General features: G+C 42.5%; 1 protein-coding gene and 1 long non-coding RNA gene across 10 annotated transcripts in view; both read right to left on the bottom strand.

Annotated features, from left to right (window-relative positions):
• LOC111840222 (partitioning defective 3 homolog) overlaps positions 1–2,752 on the bottom strand; it is a 163,369-nt gene extending 160,617 nt beyond the window's left edge. For all 4 annotated transcript variants that reach the window (XM_072710866.1, XM_072710867.1, XM_072710870.1 and 1 more), the window contains exon 1: positions 2,243–2,752. In XM_072710866.1, coding sequence (XP_072566967.1) covers positions 2,243–2,362 — 120 coding nt within the window. In that variant the 5' untranslated portion in view covers positions 2,363–2,752. The remainder of the gene's footprint in view (positions 1–2,242) is intronic.
• A 3,095-nt stretch (positions 2,753–5,847) lies between these two features.
• Positions 5,848–19,937, bottom strand: LOC111840230 (uncharacterized). 6 transcript variants are annotated; one of them, XR_011989983.1, is made up of 5 exons: positions 19,802–19,937; positions 19,240–19,345; positions 13,613–13,896; positions 10,651–10,771; positions 8,724–10,402 (listed from the first exon to the last, which is right to left on the bottom strand). It is a non-coding gene; the product is annotated as an uncharacterized lncRNA (long non-coding RNA). The 6 variants fall into 6 exon arrangements; XR_011989985.1 differs by having other exon boundaries at positions 8,724–10,337; XR_011989981.1 differs by having other exon boundaries at positions 10,651–10,733.
• Between the last annotated feature and the right edge of the window lie 6 nt (positions 19,938–19,943).

The raw sequence follows: 19,943 nt of genomic DNA, 5'->3' as shown, positions 1-19,943 counted from the left end.
TACAATGTAGCATTTCTGTCACTCCCTAAAGACCGCCCCTTTTGGGAAGCGGCCAATGAACAGAGAAACAGCCCTCGGCTTCTGCTGATCCAGGACAAAACGGCATCTGTAACTCATAACAGCACGTGAATGTAGTATGTGCCCAGGCTTCGCTGAAAAATGGATTTCACCGTAGATGTGAGCTCATGTGTCCTGACAGAACAAAAGGGAGCGAGATCCGGTTTTAAAATAAGACCACTCTCATGAAATGTCACATTAAACGCAAAGGGTATTGCTGGATTAAGCTCTTTTTTGTTGTTGGATTTTGCCCAATAACCCGAATGGTTCAGCGGTTACAGATTTATTGATGCTCTCCACTACATAGCAAAGGAGACCATAACGTCTGTCAAGTTTTGAAGCATTTTTTTCCCTTCCAAGTAATTCCTTAGGAATTCACTGAAGGAAAAACTAGACAATTTTCCACGTGAATTGGGGGTGCTTTTTTGGGGGGGCACAGTGCTCCCCGGTTTCCGCTAGAATTCACATGCTACGGCTCACCGCAGTAAACTACTGTAAGTCACCACACCTGGTCTTTGAAATGTGACTCTGGTACTAATTAAAATGTATAAATCCTGTCCCCCTCTGAGGGGCCCTGCTTTAACTATTTCAATATAAAAGGGCAATCAGAAGTACGGGGGAATAAAGTCTCTGACGTCCGCACAAGCGATCACAGCATCTAAAAGCGGATTGTTTGGGAATCAGTAGCTGGCCGGTTGAGGCTCATTAAGTCGCTATTTAAAAATATCAGAATGGACTCTATGACAGTTGGAAACAGCTAGGGGCGTGTATGGGGTGGCCAAGGGTGACTATGGCCACCCTAGTAAATATGTCAACCCACTTGATACTACCCTGCCTCAAGGCAATGAAAAGGAAATATGGATTATTTTATTTTCTAAATATGACTGGCCCCTAACGGCCACCCCAATCCAAATTTTCTGCAGGCACCACTGGGAATAGCAGCCATAGGAACGACTATTAAAAAACAATTCACCGTGAAGTACACACTGATAAGCTAAACGTACCTTGCGTGTCAAACGATTTAAATCAATATTATTTACATTTTTTTTAATGCAAGAGCTACTTCGCTTAGACTGTCACCGCAATCTATTTACGACGTTTATCGTGCTGTCACATAAACCAACACATTTACGTATTTTAACATGCTTTAAGGGAACGTCAGTCTTTCATGCAGAAAGCACGCAGCTGTGTTCTGCCTGAATACGATCATTACCTTAATCGCATGGATGTCAGGCTCCAGCAGGAGCATCCTGTGTATCACCATGAACCTTGCCCTTTTTAACGTCATCATAAGTCTATGCTGGAGAAAGGGCCGCTTATTACGGACTCAGAAACTCATCAGGGCCAGACAACAGCCCTGTTAAAAAGAGAGAGAAAGTGCCATTCTGTGTTTTTCCTCCCTGGCCCTGACATGCGCTGAAGCCTGCAGCTGAATTAAGCTTCATTCCTTCATATACTGTACACACATCCTACTAAAGTATCGCTAATTCCCAGCTGTGGAATATCACACATTTCCTTTCATTGTGCGGTTTACGGTTCATGTGATAAGATGCGTACGCTTAGTTCCATAAGCCACTTTTACAAAATTTCTGGAATAAAAACACGTCAAAGCTTTGAAATTTGTGAAAGTTTTTTTTAAAGCATGCACGGACTAGAATTTTATAAACTCACTACTGAGTTGTGTGAATAAAGCCAGTTTATGATGATCGCATCGGATACACGCAACTACGCTGATTAGCAGTCATGAAACCTAAGTGTACCGATTAAGATTGCTTTCATTAAAGTAAAGAAATCCGGGGTTAAACCCTCAGATCCATTTGCTGTCCGCCCTAAACGGGACAGGGGTGAAATCTGTCCCTTATTAAGTTTTTGCGGGCTTACAGCCGGGTACTGCCGCAATCACGGCTAGTGGTAAAAAGAGAGAAACACTAGAGTAAAGCCAAAAAACGCGTGCATATTTCAAGAAAAGACCCAGAAAAGTAGCAGCAACATCACCGTAACCTTCAGCCATCTCAGATATTTGATTAAGAGGAGGCTGTAGTGTGGGATCACCCCTTCGGCTGTCTCTTTTTTTGCTTTCTCCTAAAAAGCGCCATATTGCCAGCCGCACCGGTCTTAGGATTGCAACACTGTATCTGAATATCTGCAAGCAACAACAGAGCAATACATTATAAACACATCTTACCTTTGCAATCGCCTTTTTGTATCTCATGACGGCTTGCTGAATAAGACAGTGCACTTTAATATTTCCATCTCCACACGGGACCACCACCCTGGTCCTCCCAAAACAAACTGTCACTTTCATACTTAAAATCTCCGATGTATTTTTCCCCAAATCCAAAGGCAAAAAATTAAGGTGCCGTGTTACTTTTTACAGCCCCGACTGCCATTAATTTCCTGCTCCAGGACTGTACTCCGAGAAGAAAATACAACACCAAGATGCTTCATCTTTCCACATCGTGGACGGTTTGGAGACGTGTTCTGACCACCTGTTTAAGTTTCTTTTTCTGGGAGTCAGATCCAGTGTGTATTTTTCCGGAGACTGCACGCCATTGAGTGTGGAGAAAGCGCCTCCCCAGCTCTGGACACCACGAGGTCTGACTGGGGGAGTCGGAGCTCCGCAACTTCAGCTCGGAGAGGGAAGGCGAGCCTGAGCCGCTGAGCTCCAGAGCGGGGGTGGGGTGGGGATGGAGGAGGGAAGGGGCGGGGGGGGGGAGGGTGAAGGGGTCTCCTCAGACGCTAACAGGCGAAAATCATGACTGACAATTAATAAAATCTGCACCGGCACCGCGACCTGCCGGAAGGATGTGTCCGCTGCTGTTCCGCTTTTATAAAAAGACACTAGCCAAAATCAGTACAGCAGCTGATATGTGTGAGGTTTTCGTATCACTAGCCGGGTGTATAACAAAATATATAATTAAAAGTTATTTTCAGTTAACTGTAGCATGAGGTTAGGTGGTGAATCGGAGAGGAGGGTGGGAACTAGGAATCAAAAATAGCAAGTCCCTTTAAGTGGATGACGGTCTAATATAAGCATTCTTTTTCATCAAGTTCAAATGTGGAGTTTAATGCAAATCATCTAGCCTTTTCTGTTCAACTCTCCTCCCATGACTATGCTGCACGTCCGTGCTTTTTCCACGGTGCCCGATTCTAACCTGATTTGAGATGTAGATCGCCGTCTTATTCATATGCATGCATACCCACCGATCAATTAAGATCAGGAATCGCGTTAAAAGGAATGAATGCAGAATCAATCCTGTTATAGCCCAGGTCCCCAGGCGCTGCCTTACTGTCATACATAGATCGGTGTCTGTGCGGTAAATCACGTGTAAACAAACGAACGTGAACGAAATTGTCCGCCTTTACTGCTCATCTGCGCTCAGTTATTGTAATTCTCAGCTGTAAGTATTACACAGTAACCTTAAACGTTCAGAATGGTTTGATGTAAGCTCAGCTGAACACGAGTCAGATAAAATGTGATTTGGAGATCTTCAGATACTCAGATTCAATCAAAGCAGGCAGTACACGTTTTGGCACATTAATGTATAAATTCCATCGATTCCCTCCTTCAGTGAAAATGACAGGTCGCTTGCAGCGGCGGACTGGCTGCAAAATCAGCCAGGGAATTTGCCGTCACGTGCTGCCGACCGGGGAGGGGGGAGTGGTCCCCCTTGGTATATTTTGCGATCATATAGGTTATATCATATTATGGCGGCCTTGGGATAGGACAGATTGGCCCACGTTAGACCGGGACATCGGGAAAATTCCCGAACTTCCAGATATTCAGTCGGCGCCCGGATTGTTGGGTGGATGTTCTCCATCAATGACACAGGCACGTGAGACACACCACGATGATGTAAACGATTCATCAGACATGAAGAGTTAATCAAGATGCACACAAAAGCTCCAAATGTATCCGTCACTCCCCAGGGACACTTTCTATGGAGAGGGAACGACACAGGAAATTAAACATAACAATGACGGGGCTACTTTTAAAAATATTTCTGATTTTTTTTTTCCTTTTATGGACTTTGTAAATGGCAATTCCTTCTTTGGAGAAGAACATTTGAGGAAGACATGGCATACATTATATCCAGTCCTCCAGTAAATGTACCTTAATTAAATGCTGCTTGAGAATTTCTCAGGGCACAGCAAGGACCTGACGATGGTAGTTATTACTGTGGTTTCTGCTTCTGGTTCCACAGTTTCTCTGTTTTTTTTTCTTTCATTCCTGAGGAATCGTGTAAAATGCGAAATTAAAAGGGATGATTAGTTAACGCGGTCCAGCTTCCCCGCGACCCAGATGGATAAAGCGGTATGGATAATGGATGCATGATTAGTTAGGGCAGTGCTTCCCAACATGGTCCTTGGTCCACATTTTTGCTCCCTCTCACACTGTCAGAGAAAAAGAGTATGGATTTGTACCTTTCCTTGTCACTGGGGCTGTACCCTCAAGGGTCTGCCAATTGTACCTTTAGCTATAGGTAATTGTAACCTTTAAGGTACAGAAATGGACTATATGAGGAACATTTCTGTACCATTGAGGGTATATTAATGTTGTTTGTACCTTTTGGGATGCTCTTCAGAGTCCATTTGGACTCTGCTAGGGCACAACTGGCAGACTCTTGAGGGTACAGCCTCGGTGACAAGCAAAGGTACAAATTGGTGCCCTTTTTTCTGAGAGTGCAGCTTCCTATACCGGGAGCTGGGAGGGAGACAAAACATGGACTGTCTCAGGGACCGGATTAGGAAGCAATGGGTTAGCGTCTGGCTTGAGTTCCTTGGCGGCTGCTTCGGTAATGACATCCCACTCAGAGGGCATCGTGGGCCCCTAAATCTCATCTCCCGAGTAATATCCTACAAAGCTGCCTGCCGGAACATAAGCCAACCCAGAACTCTGATGAGGACGCACACTCAGACGAGCTCTCTCTGGGTTAGCGGCATCAATTTTACCGAGCTGTCATTCCTCATTCCACGGCTCTCGGTCCAAAAGCTGTCGGGCCATCAGTAGAGCCACTGCGGGGTTTGCAGTCTTGGGGGGCAGCTACTTCTGATGGCATGGGCTGGGTAAGACGCAGACCAGCGGCACGAGGCTCAGGACCTCCTCACTGGTCAATCTGGACCAGTTGGTAGAGCATCCATATCCGTTCCTACAGGATGTCGTTCACCACGGGGTTTATCCACTTGTCCAAGCACAAGGCCCAGTTATTCATTATATACCATGTGGGTGACTTGGGGGGGGGGAAGAAGAGGAGGCCCCCTCGCCAAATTTCACCAACCGGGAAATTTTCCCAGGCAGCAATTGGGCTGGCATCCCTGTGGCGAACTGTCCTTCCCTGCCATGGCTCTGCGGCCCAACCGAGCCCACTGGCAGCCGGCCCCCGGGCCAGGACCAGTGGTTCAGGAACCCCCGCCTAACAGCTAACAGACTGCTGGCAGAATAGCTAATATGCTTAACGAGACGGTAATTGAATTTCTGCTTAGCCGAAAAGCATCACTCGATGTGTCATCTGCGGTTGACATTTTATGAGTCGTTCTGTTTTTGTTTGCTTTTTTCTCGCAGCCCGGTTGTGTGGTCAGCCTGTAGCGTTTTGGTCACATGACTAGTTCCTAGCCGCAGCACGACTTGCTGTCACAACCATGATATATATATATATATATATATATACGTATATATATACGTATATATACACATACAAAGGGAAGGTGCTTTACAAACAACGGTATAGATTCAAAGGCACGAGTCAAAATAATCAAAACCTATTCAACAATTTTTTAATGATCTTACACAGAAACTCCAATAAACGTGTAAAATATGACGTAAAGCAAACGAACTGTCTTAAATCACAACATTAAATACAAGCTATAATCCCTATATTGACAGGATAATGCTTGCCACCTAGTGGTGATCTTGGGAGTAGCATATATTTAAGGCTTCATTCTCCAGGATGGGCGGTAGGTCGCTCTGCCGCCTCGCGCCGCTGACGCTAGACTCCGATTCCCGTCTCCACAAGTTTAGAGTTCGCATGGTCTCGTCATGTTTCATGGGTCTTCTCCTCATACTCTGGGTGCAAGGCTAGGTCAGTTTTCATATCTAAATTGTTCATGATGTAAGAACTGGCGTCCCACACGGATCTTGTGCGGATCTTAGGGTGATATTAGTTTGTGTCTATAGAACAATATATCAGTGGATTCAAAGGTCACGTCATAGTCTTAAAGGTACATTTCCAGTAAACTGGACATCGTGTCATAAAAAAAACAGTATCAATAATACGTTTACATTTTAGGAAAAATCTCTGAAAATATCGATGGTCTTGACAAACAAGAGCGTTTTTAAAAGAAAACTAATAAGGACAAAAACAATAAAACTGTAGTAGGCTTATTTCATATGTTTTCTTATTTCGATGCATAAAAAATGAATAGAAAAGATAAAGGTAATAGATGCATGTCCAAAATCACATTACCGTCCGTTTCTTTTCAGTGTAAGAGTTTAAATTCTTCATTCACTCGGGTAGCTACATTCAATGGCTGGGACGCGCTTGGCCTGTCACTGGTAATGCTGTAAGAAGCAGAAAATCTCGGTCTAGCTGTAGGGCTGGTCGGGAGGGCAATGTCCCGCTGCTGGCCTCTGCTTTGTCTCAAACGTTAATAAACGCCTTCTTTATCACGTCAGTGCTGGGGCTGAATCAGGCTTCTGGGCGGCCAATGACCTGCGATCGGGACGGAGATGCATGAGCAGTTTGTCCAGGAACATCAGGGCTGCAGCCACACAAAACAAAAATCTTGCCCAGGGGAAAAACACCCATTCAGCCTGCGAAGTTAGTCAGAGACAGCGCTTACTGTTTGCACAATCTTCTGCTGATCCTTCTTATACAAATGGCTGCACCTCTGCAAATTCACAACATGCCTTTTTAACATGCGGTTGTTTTTGCAGTAACAGCTCGGAAACAGGACGATTGAGGGGAGATTTTCTCCTTAACACACAACCTCAATGTGAAGAAAAAATGGTCCAATTTAGAGAGAATAAATGAAGTCTCGATCCCCCCAGACTAACCTTACGGGTGTGTTAAATTCGAACTACATACATTAGTGGCCAAAATTGTGGCAACGCTTCCAATTTTTAGAGATTGCAGAACTTTATCCAGTTACTCCAGTATGATATTTGTAACATTCTTTTATTGTTTATAAACATTACTGCCAATATTCGTGTAGTAATTTTTAAAGCATAAAGTTAAAATTAGATGTGTTTCCTCAGTCTTGGCCACTTGTGTAATACCATGTTTTTTTAACGTGTATAAAACAGAATACAATCACGGAGTGATTTTTGCAAATGAACTACCATCTAAAGTCTGTAACACTGTGGCTGAACCACCAACGGAACAGCCTGTAAGTTCCTTTTCACAGGCTGAGTGCGTAATTTTGGTTGTGACATTGTCTCGGTGACTCGGCAAACGAGTGTCCAAGCAGATCCGCCTCCAGACATTCACGTACGTTAAACGTGAGCGCCGACCTCCACGTGACCAGGCTGACACCCTCTCCACCCCAAGACGTGCTGCAATAAAAAGGCTTCTGGAACATTCCTGAAATGATTCCCAGCCACCAGCTGGAAAAGCTCCCCCCCCCCCCCAGTCCGACGGCTTCTACACAGTGTTAAAACTCCACCGGCAAAGGCACCGCCTCAGCTAATATACGGAGCTGCTGTCAAATGGCACCTAGCTCTTCCTCTGTCATTCATTTCACAATTGTTTCAATTGTATACGTTTAATTAAATTTAGGTGTAATTGTAACAAGCCAGTTGGTGGACCAAATCAGGGCGTCATCCAGCATGATGATGTCATCTCTCAGTGACCACTGCATTCCATTTCAAAATGAATGACAGAGGATAAAATCACAATTTGAGATGTTATGATTGGAGGCAAAGCTGGCTCTTGTTATAGGCAGAATAGGCAGTTGCTTAGTGCCCCTGAATTACCTGTGCTGTGAAGTGAAATGATTATCAGTTTTCTTGGTAGACCCTCCACCCCCCCGGGGAAAGCTTTGCCCAGGGTCACTGAAAAGGTAGACCCGACCTTGATTGGGGCACTATAGACGGTCTTAGGATGGGGAAAGGTCATGTGACAAGTGTCTTTGTTCACCTCACCTGTGCTCGACTTGTGTTTCCTCTCGCAGAATCCCCACCTTGCTATCGCTTAGGGCTGGGCGATATGACAATATTATCAGTAACCTGGTGTCAATATCTGACAGTGACTAACCAGTGATGACCACCTTCGTAAGGGAAGGGGGCTGCACACAAAGCAAGACAACAGTTCAGCCTTCCAGTCTACGTTTCTGATGTAAACACACAGATAGACACACACACATACATACACACAGATACACACACAAACACACATACACACACAGATACACACACAAACACACAGACATACACACAGACACACACACACATACACACACACAAACACACAGACACACACATAGACAGACAGACACAGACAGATACAGGACAATTCTTATATTTGGCTTAAGTTATCCAGCTAATGAAAAAAAGACTGCTTTGTGGAATACCCCCCCAGCCCCTCCCCGTTCTCCATCACTCATGTTTTGTGTCCATTCAAAATTTCAGTTAAACATGAAGGAAGAGCAGCACTGGAAAACCATGAAAATACAAAGTAGCACAGTTTTGTATTAACCAAATGCAAAAATACAAACAAACAAACAAAAACTAACAAAAACCAGACAAATAACTTTAAATGATCATGCTTATCATGAGTTTAAAGCATTTCATTGAGGGACAGCAGGGACTTCTGCAGGTAGCAGGAAGGGAGGAGAAATGCACATGGAAATTAGGTGAGAAATGTCAGTGTTATGTTGTCCATAGTCATTCATTTAAAAGGTTGTTCATAATTTATTATAATACGTATAGTAATGTTTTCATAGCTAATGGGGGTACACCTTCAGACATATTAGGGTTTATAATAGAATTTATAATAGATTACAATTAGACAATATATATTTACTCATTAAAGAAAAAACGTTGTATTTAATGTAGAAATGGACAGCAGCAGACAAAGGTGTGAGCAGACAAAACACTGTGAGTGTCCTGGTTTAAACAAATCAACCCAACACGCATCGCTATTATTCTTAAATTATTTTATTATTTTCTAGCGCTTACCATAAGTTTGAGAACCACTTCTTTAGATCATTTTAGACAGTCCGCAATGTTTTTAAACTGTAGCAATCGATTGTTATCCACACAGCCTAAAAAAATGATGATCGACGCCGCTAATCTGCAACGCCTCCTTCAGTGCCATATGCACGCGCGTGTGTGTGTGTGTGTGTGTGTGTGTGTGCGTGTCGAATGTTGAATGACTCAGTATTATCGCTTATCCCGATGTTTTTGAAGCACAATATCTCATATTATTTTTTTTGCCATCGCCCAGCCCTTCTTTCTCTTCACCGCGACCTGAGGTCCACTTGGCTCGATCTCCCTCATGCTGACACTGAAACGTCCATCTTTTCTTTTTTTCCTTCCACTGATCTGCGAAGCCCGTCATGGCCACCATTTCTAAATGCGCCCCCCCCTCTTACTGTCTCCCGTTGAATGACTATTAAACTGTCTTGGTCACAGGCTCATTTCGCCTGCAGGTAGGTAGCATTCACATTTATATACTTAGAAGACACTTCTCCAACCTCTGGGCCTTGAGGACCAGACCCGAGTTTCAGCACTGACCTATTTGTTAACATACAAATAGTTAACAGAGGTTAACAAAATTCTAGTTATACCTATTGATGATGCACCAGCAGGTACACAGTCCATATATGCTCTAGCTCAGCGTTTAAGAAACGTCAGCGCGTTACGCTAATCATGTAAACAAACACATTTTGCTGCTTGTTAGCCTGACCATGTTTAACTAATCTGGTACTGTAAACACATCGATACATGCTTTCTACACCAGACACGTATACCTAAAATGGCCTGCTCAGCTCAGCTGGCTGGTCAGGATAATGTACCAGGAGCAGTCAAGAGGATTGCTGAAGTGGGCGTGGCCTCGGGGGGGTCACATGTCATGAAGGCTCCGCCCCCATGGTTGCTCGACAGGACCTGGCGACAGCTGGCTCATAGCAGCGGCCGCCACCCACATAGCTGTGCAGAGGATGTGCAGCCAGATTGGCTTCCTAAGCTGAAGTCCTGCTGTAGATCAGCTGGAATCCTGCGGAGTCTGTCGCAGATGTCAGACCAGCATCCATACCGGCAGCCGCTACAGATCGAGCGTTTACTGTAGAAACAGTGTAACGGTGAAGCTTCTGGACTGCAGTGGCCTGTTACTCTGCAGGAGGAGAGCTGGGGCGGGGGGGTGGGTGTGGTGCTTTCATACATTCAGAATTACAGTTTCCATGGCACTGCAAGAGGTGGACTGTTTGTGTCTTACTGCGTGTCAAACGGCATTAATAAACGCTGCTCTGAAGTAATCAAAGACCGGTCACCTGACTGCAGCAAATGGCTGTCAGCTAAAGGTCCCATTTACCCCACAACCCCCTCTAGCCACAGATGCCCCAGGAGAGCCCCTGCTGTCACAGTGACAGACTCACCATCTGCAAGCTGTTCTCCAGCTCCTGGTGGGTGGAGGAGGTGAAGGTGTGGATCTGTGTGAGGTGGACCTGCAGACAAGTGGCTACCACGAAGGCCGTTACTATGGAAACCCGTCCCCGTCTAGACATACAAGATACGCACTCACATACACACGTATGCAAGTACCTACACAGTAGTGTTCAAAGGTCAAAGAAATTGACATTTAAATGATCTTCAAGTTGGTGAAAAAAAACTATGATATTTTGTCTGTCAAAGTGTGTCAGCTTAGCCAATTAAAAACCTCTCAGAAAATCACCCCAGTATTTGCAGCGACCGTCCGATAAAGCCATGTATTTTTTGACTTGCCCCCTAACCCCACCTCATATGGCTAATCAGTACGTCACGGACTAACTAATTCACTTAATTCACTTGCATTTTCTGACTCGGCCATTAGCGTACCTTAAATAGCTGATCAATACCTCATTGACTTTTTAAACTAATTACATTTATTAATTAAGAGAGTCGGTGAAGAAATGTAACGAATTCATGGAACGGCTGAGGTGCCGCTGAAGAGAGGTTTGGGAACTAAAGCGGTGTTCATCTAGCCATCCAGCTAGATATCAGTAACTTTTTGGAGAACGACAGAAATTCCTGTTTGTTTTTTATCGAGTTACTGTTAATTTGCATATGTCCTAATGTTAAACTGTGTTTTGAGCGAATATACATTTTCTATCCAGAGAAGTTGCTTTGAACATTTCCTGCCTAAGATTTTTGCACAGTGCTGTACATAGTGTCACACAGACAGACATGTTCTGATGGACATGCTCACACATGGACACACACATGCAGATATAAATCAACATATAACTAAGGCTTTAATTTGGGAGCCAGAAATCTGTTTTGGGTCATGAACGTAATGATTCTTTTATCAGCTGTATGACGAGGGACCAGCAGAAACAGATGGCATCTGCCTGGAGTCAAATGTCTCTTCCATGCATAAGAATAAAGCCAGGAGATAAAGTTTGGATGGTTCTGCCTTGGTATATGAACTCGATGCCTGCTCAGATAGTGCTAGCCAGTGATGGACAAAATGGACAATTCATGAACCATTTGCTGTTTTTTTTACCCCACTAGATGGTGCTCTTGGTTTAAAAAAATGACACAAAGCATGCCCCAAAGCAAACCGAAAGCACCATCTAGAGCAGGGGTGTCAAACTGCAGTCCTGGGGGGCCGCAGCCCTGTGTAGCTTAGTTCTTTCCCTGTTCCACCACAAATGATTCAGCTCAACAGCTATGTGGTAATTATCACAAGAAGTTGAATCAGGTGTGTTAAACGAGGGGAAACCCAAAAATGTGCAGGGCTCCGGCCCCCCAGGACTGGAGTCTGACACCTGTGTTCTAGAGCAGTGGTTCTCAAACTTTTTCAGCAGGAGGCCCCCTTGTGTAGGGTGAATCCTTTTGTGGCCCCCCTCCTCAAAAAAAAAATCATGACGGAAAACTGTCACGCCCAGCTCCGTACGATCCTCGTGTGTGCTACGCCCCCTCATTACCTCGTGTCAAGTCCTGATTGTGATCACCTGTGTCCTGTTATTTCTGGCTAGTCTTGTGCATTTAGTCCGCGTCTGAGAACGTCTCGTCAGATCCGTCATTGTATTGTCTGTTAATGTCCATGCCTGTGTCTCCTTTCGTTACAATTAAAACTCGTTTACCCGTATCTCCGGCTGATCTCGCCTGCTTCCCGGCTCGCCTGCCTGCCGACGCGACAAAAACATCCTCAAACTTACAATTTTACTTAATTTTAGATTTTAGATTCTGTTTGTAGTCTTTATTTCTCTGGTTTGTTAAATTTACATTTCACAAAATATAACACTGTATTAAAACAGTTTTGACAGTAAAAGTAACATTGTCTGAAAAGTGCAACATGTACTGAATACTGAACATTAATTTAGGATGTCCATAGCAGCGTTGTGTGCTACGTAAAATTTATATTTACATTTTTTTTATACTTCTATTATTATTTTTTTTAAATACATTATATTTTACATAGGTTGACAAGCCTGATTTACATACAGGTAATTTTTTTTTTTAGATTCTACAATTTCGATGCGGCCCCCCTAGCGCCATCTGGTGGCCCCCCAGGGGGCCGCGGCCCCCAGTTTGAGAACCACTGTTCTAGAGGGCTCAAAAAATACAGCAAATGGTTCATGAGGCATCATTTAGACCATAATTAATACTAGCAAGAGTAGCAGCAGATACAGTGATCATTTTATTCACACCCACCCACCCTCTAACCACTCATCATGGTGGGGGACCTGAAGCAGATGCCGGGCAGTGTATAGGGCACAATGATCGGGTACATACACAAAAGTGTTCTGAGGGCAGAATGAATAAATGATTGGTTCAGAGAAATAACCAATCAGATTGTAGTGGAGATGGGCCCAAACAACTAGATGACTTTAGTTGTTTGAGCCCACCTTCTCTACATTCTGATTGGTTATCACTCTGAACAAGTCATTTTTTTCATTCTGCCCTCAGAAAACTTTTGTGTAAGTAAAACTCCCACAAGCTCAGTTCTGAGTCCATAGATGAAGAAAACCATGCATTAGCATCTTAGCTAGTTCCTTTCCTTAATTAACTGAGGATGAGTAGGTAGCTTAATGACACCAAGATGGCTTCCAAATGGAACTGCTTTTGTTCCCTTAAAAATTTTTTAAAAACCATCTTAATGAGGCATATACATTTCAATACTGTGAAAATGTAAGCTTACTTTCAGTAGTGGATTTTCCCGTCAATCAAATTCACCTCATCAAATGCTGCTCACAGAGGCAGCTATTACTCTGTTTCTGTTGGCTACTACATGTGGCTAACAAGGCAAAACATTCAAATTACAGGGCCTGAATTCACCCCGGGGGACTACCACCATGTTTAGATTTCCAGTTAGTCACCCCTTCAGCCCTCACGCCGAAGCAGCAGTTGGCATACCTTCTAGAAACATCCATCTCGCCGATGTGCCTGAACACAGTGATGAAGCGGGAGAGCTTGCTCGTCGGCCCCGTCCTCCAACATTCCTCTGGTCCACTTTCCTTTGCCAGGTTATCACAGAACTCGGCAAGCTTTTAGCTGAAAGGACGAACCTGAGAAGGGTGCCCATTTCAGTCGTGCTGACGTCTGCTGCTGTTTGGTCCGGGGGATTCAGGTTCTCAGCACAGTTCATGGGATTTGCAGAGAGACTTCGCCTCTTTGTCGCTGACCACTGGGGTCAAAGTCTGACAAAAGATATTAAATAGCAAAAAGAAATAAAAAATACATTTGTATTAAGCTATAAATTTAAATTTAAATCAATGCAATTTCAACCACTCACTGAGTCACAGCACCTCCCCAAATTAATCATTATGACAATAATATATTAAAAGCTTATGCTAATTTATTTTTTGCTAAATGCCTCACTGTCGCCACCTGGTGGCAAAATAACATTCAACTGGCATTAGTAGAGAAACGGTAATCAAATCTGCTTTCAAAATAAATAATTTTGTATTTAATAACTGAATAATACAATAGAAAACAAGCACTATAATGATTTGGGGGAAAAGGCTGATTGATGAAATGACAAGATAAAAAGTACTGGGAGACTTTCTACCCTTCAGTCTGTAGCAAAATCCCAATGTCAGAACTTTAGTTGACTTGGCACATTTTCAACTCCTAGACCATGCAACCTTGACAGAAATTGTTCAACACCTTAGTCCTACTGCCTGCTGCCTCAACACTCTGTTTTTTAACTATATACCTGCAAAAGTTTTCAGTCAGGCCTTTTCCAAGGGCCCTGAAGACCACAATTATCAAACCTCTTTTTAGAAAGTCCAGCCTACATGCCTCAGTAATAAGTAACTACAGGCCTACATCAAACCTACCTTTATACAAAAGATCATCGGAAAGGTTGTTTTTCAGCAACATAGTTCTTTCATGATGCAAAAACAATTAATGTTTTCTACTATTGAGTTTGACCACACCAAAGCACCAAGACTGCACTTATTATGGTCAATGACATTCGTCTAAGCAGTGATGAATCAAAGACCTCAGTTTTGGTATTACTGGATCTCATTGCTGTGTTTCACATGGTTGACCATAAGATACTGCTAGACAGACTAGAAAAGTAGGTGGAAATTTCTGGCACCGTGTTAAATTGTTTTGAATCAAATTTACAAGATAGGGACTACTTTGTGTCAAAAGATAATTAAATGAATCTGGGTAAATAAAAATCACATGTGGCTTTTCCTCAAGAGTCCATTCTTGGGTCTCTTCTGTTCAACATCTACATGCTCCCCCTCGTTCAGATTATGGAACATTATAGCATCTCACCATAATTACGCAGATGACACACAACTATGCACTACAGTTTCACTATGTGACTATAGTCCCTCAGAGTTACTGAATATATGCATTTGACAAATTAAATCACATGTATGTGCCAGAATTTTCTACAATTGAACACAGAAAAAACCTGAAAGACTGAAAGTCATTGCTCACCTTGAATCCATGATGACAAAACCTACAAATCAAGCCAGAAATCTTTGTGTAATTCTGGACTCTGACCTTAATTTCAACAGCCACATAAAGACAATTACAAAATCAACCTACCACCACCTTAAAAAGACAGCAAGAATTAAAGGATTTCTGTCTAAACAAGATACAGAAAAGCTTGTTCATGCATTTGTTTTTAGCAGCCTAGACTATTGAAATGGTGTCTTCACAGGTCTTGGTAATAAATCAGTCAGACAGCTGCAGCTCATCCAGAATGCTGCCAGCAGAGTCTTCACTAACACCAAGGAAGTAGAGCATATTACACCGGTCCTTAAATCACTGCACTGCCTTCCTGTGCATTATAAGACTGATTTTTAAGTATTACTACTTGTGTACAATATACTAAATGGTCTCCGGCCCAAATACTTTTCTGATTTCCTTGATCATTATGAAGCATCCAGATCCCTGAAGTCATCTGGAAAAATTTACTCAGTGTTCCCAGAATCATGACCAAGCATGAGGCAGCTTTTGTGGAACAAGCTTCCTGAAGACCTGCAGTCTGCTAACACAGTCAGCTCATTATAATCAGGGCTTAAAACGTTACTGTCTGCTGCAGCTTTTCAATAAATTATATCAGTTCAATCATACACTGTCACTACAATGTGAATTTTTAGTTAGCTATTTATTTGTTTGGCTTTTAGGCTTTTTTGTCTTTTAATTGTGATTTACATTTTTTTTTATTTAAATGTGTCCTTCTACTTTTGTAAAGTATTTTTCAATTGCCTTGCGTCTCTATTGCACTATATAAACAAACTTGCCTTGCCTTACCATGGCCTGCAAACATAAAAGGCCTGCCCATGTTCAAGATGCAACTCTCGGCCACCATTTGAGCAAAAGAAAGGTTCGACTCTGTTTAATAAAACAAATGGCAACTAGGAATAATCTCTAAGTGGGACGGACAGAATGAGGCAAAGAATATTTTTCATCGGAATGAAAAAGATCCTTAGTATAAGCTGATCTACCTCAAGGAGTATCAAAGTTACGGATAAGGGGTTATTTCATGACACACACAAAAAAAACCTCAGTGAATGGTGCTTCTTCACATTTATGATCAGGTTCTCCAGTGTCATGACAGGAAATGATGCAATTTTCTTTCTCACAACTTCCTGTGAGAACGACTTATCTGTCGTACATAAGCCATAAGAAAAATCAAGACCTCGCCCCCCACACAGACCACACCTACACACAGCAGAACAGACCTCAGCCCCTGGGTCCATAAAAAGGCCACACCAACGTCAACAAAACTTCCCAGACAGGCTTCCTGTCAACTGAAAATCATAATTCAAGTCGTCAGTTGCAATATTGTTTTGATCATATGTAGGCTTCCTAATAAAGCTTTTAAAAACAAAAAAAGGGAAGCAAATGGGTAAAAAAACATGGGACACCTGTGCAGACAGACACAGATGTTTGTATTACCGTCTGCCATGAAATTGCATTGACGGCATTAATGATTCCAAACATATTTCCAACTAAAGTCACAACAGCTAAAACTGACTAACAAAAAGTTTCACCCCCCCCCCCCCCCCGATCATTACCAAGATAAGTATTTGGGAATTTGGCAGAATGACGGATTACATGTTACAGGAAAAACATGGCAAGCATCTATGTGACACTAAACCAAATACAAAACCACCTAATTAACAAGCGAAATGGCTTCACTTCACACAAGTTAAACCTGCAAGATAAAAAGGACCAGTTTCACTTGTTTTGTTCCATCTGAGTAAACTTCCTCCAGTTCTATTCGACACAAACCAGCAAGCTGATGGTGGTAGTCGTCCTTCCCAGTGGATTGCCTTTTCTCTAGGGTCTTCCCCAAACCTACTTTTTTTAAGCTTGCTTATTCTCTATAATATATTAATTCAAACTTGTATTTTATTTTAATTTATTTTATATTATGACTGTTGATTAATGTAATTGTATGGGGTCCTTGAGTGTTTTGAAAGGCACTATAAATAAATTGTATTATTATTATTATTACCTATAGCTGCACACAGGAAAGAAAACAAGCTTAGCACTATGGGAAGCATGATCTCCAATAAGACAATAACTGGCACTATATGTGGTTGTGATTACTGGGCCGTTCCTGGCATTTTGAAGGGAAGAGGATTCGAGAATATTCTAAAGTGAGCATGAACTTGTCTTTGAACATATAAAACAGTCCTTGATCCTTTCATTCTTTAGGAGGAAAAACACTCAGTGCTTGAGATATTTAACAGAGAATTTGATTAAGGCTGCTATGGATCAGCTGTCCGCTCTGTCAGGTCCAGGACGTTACAGCCAGCAGAGCAAGTGGCATCTGAAGAATGTCTCCCAAGGCTCTGGCACACGCGTGATGTCACAAGAGGGTAGAGTGACCCAGGGTCGCAGTCTGGGTCCATGCACCACACATGGCAATAATCACTCAGCTATACCCGTCAGAGAAGAACTGACTGCTGCCGTTTTTGTGTTTTCCAGCTGCTGCTTTTAACCAAAATGACTAACGATCTCACAGCAAAATCCATCTGTGACCTTATCATCTTATTTATTGTCATAGAGAAAAAAAAAATCAATTGTCATCATAATCATCAGCAACCAGAACTGCACCGGTTGTGTGCGTCATGGTAGTGGCTATCCAAATTTCTCTAACAAGTAGCTGATTATACGAAACTGGATAGGTCGCAAGGGAAACGTTATCCAAATATAATGCTTACTACTTAGCTTTGTGGACCATTAGTAATGCAGAAAGGTTGTCACAGAACGCCGTTCAGTCAGACTCTGCTGCTCGCTCAAATAAATGTTTGTTTATAATTTCAATGAAGCTGGTTATCAAATATGGATATCCTTAAAATGAAAGTCCATTATAGCTTACAGTATCACCTGGCTTTACAAGCTTCGAAAATACGAAAAAGAAGGAGATAGGCTGGTTTGTTAGTACCAAGGTATACAGTGTTTTCCACTAGCTTTCTAGTCATGAAGTTCAACACAAAGCAGAGCACAAGAGAAGCCCTTTAAAACAGCAGAAAACATCTGATGGAATTTGCATACCTTAGCATGTAACATAATAGTTACAAAAACTGAAATTTCTATGACACAAATTGGGTGATCTTCATACCCGACAAAGATGATGCCATTTGATCAGTTTGAGTAAGAAATAATGGATACATTTAGAATGGATACCAGATACATGCATACTGGACATGCAGATCATCTGATTCTGTTACAATGTTTAACTATGTCAAGATTAGTGTAAATATCATAATTATTACTATGATATTGTGATTTATAGGTGATGTGAAGGATCATTTTAAATGAACTAATTATATTTCCCTTCCGCTGTTTTTTGTTCATTACCTCCACTAATTAGTTAAAAAAAAACGGTTCCAGACATACCACTAGAGGGCACCATAAACACGCTCAGACATACCCTACAAGGGCGAGACGGCGAGGAAAAAGACTTCATAAACAAAATGTGTGGTGATGATAAAATCATAACGACTGTGATTCCACGCAATTGTCCCCACAGGCAAGAGAATGTCGGTAACGCTTCATTATTTTTCACTCTTTAATCATTCAACTACAACTGTTGCAATATAGTCATACTTGCAAAGGTAAGGTGGCACTCTGCTTTTTGGCCCAATTATTAAATCAAACAAAATACAAAACGTGATCATTTTATTGAGTCGTAGGTAGTTGGTTTAATCAGTCGTATTATTAACAATAAAAAAAACATTTGCAATAATCTTGGTTCATCTTTGTAAAAAATGAATTTTTTTAACTTGCATTGGGCAAATATGTTTAATATTTGGTTGTGTCGAGTGGAAATGAGTGGAAACATGATTTTACATGTTAATTCCACAGTGTGTGCATAAAAAAGACCTTTTAGGTTTGCATGGAGGATCCCTGAGCTTACTCACCTCTAATTCATTTTTACATGATTTGTCATTGATTACATTTCTGTTGTGCAACAGGTCATGCACTCACGGTGCCTCAACATTTCCTCTGCGGGCTTAAGTTATCATCAGCTCCATTGGTGTAGTTTCCTCAGTACTTGCCTTGCTGAGACATGTATCCACGTTGGGGGGCCTGCTTTTCAAAGTGGAAACTACTGTCCGCTGCAGGCAAATGCAGACGGTCACAGGCAAACCCGCATACCGAATCCTACAAAGTAATGTGAACAAAGTGCATACTGAGGTGGGCCACAGGATTGATTACACATCTGCCGCCATGTGAAAATCATTGAACGGTCTTCCGGATGGTATACGGCTGACAAGATCACCATACCGTCCACCTACAATCTGGGAACTAGCACTATTTCACGTTGATCTCTAAAAAGCAGATCGCAATGCTGCTATACTGGGAATAGATATGCATTCAGTTACATGGAGTTGCCATTCCACCAACACCAACTATACACAGAAACTGAAAGGCTTTCACGGGGTCCTGCCTTTTAATTCATTTCTCGCTTGCGGTCGTCCTTACATTGTATCCTATCTTTTACCCGATTTTAGTTACAGTTAAATGACGAACGTACGTTAAAAAAACGTGTAACGCCGGCTGTAACCCTGGGAAACCGAGAACTACAAAAAGAAAAAAAAAGTCGGAGAAAGTACATACCAATCTATTCAGTTGTAATAATACAATTTTCTGGCCGTGCGCATAGCAAATGGAAATACTTGGTTTAGTGCTGGTATAAAGTACCGATTCGATGCCGCGGTTTGAAAGCGGCCGCCGCGGGAGCCCCGCCCCGGTGTGGGAC

Source organism: Paramormyrops kingsleyae, chromosome 4, assembly GCF_048594095.1.
Source record: "Paramormyrops kingsleyae isolate MSU_618 chromosome 4, PKINGS_0.4, whole genome shotgun sequence".
Taxonomy (NCBI): domain Eukaryota; kingdom Metazoa; phylum Chordata; class Actinopteri; order Osteoglossiformes; family Mormyridae; genus Paramormyrops; species Paramormyrops kingsleyae.
Note: the sequence above shows the minus strand (reverse complement) of the source record. Positions and strands in the feature narration are given on the sequence as shown.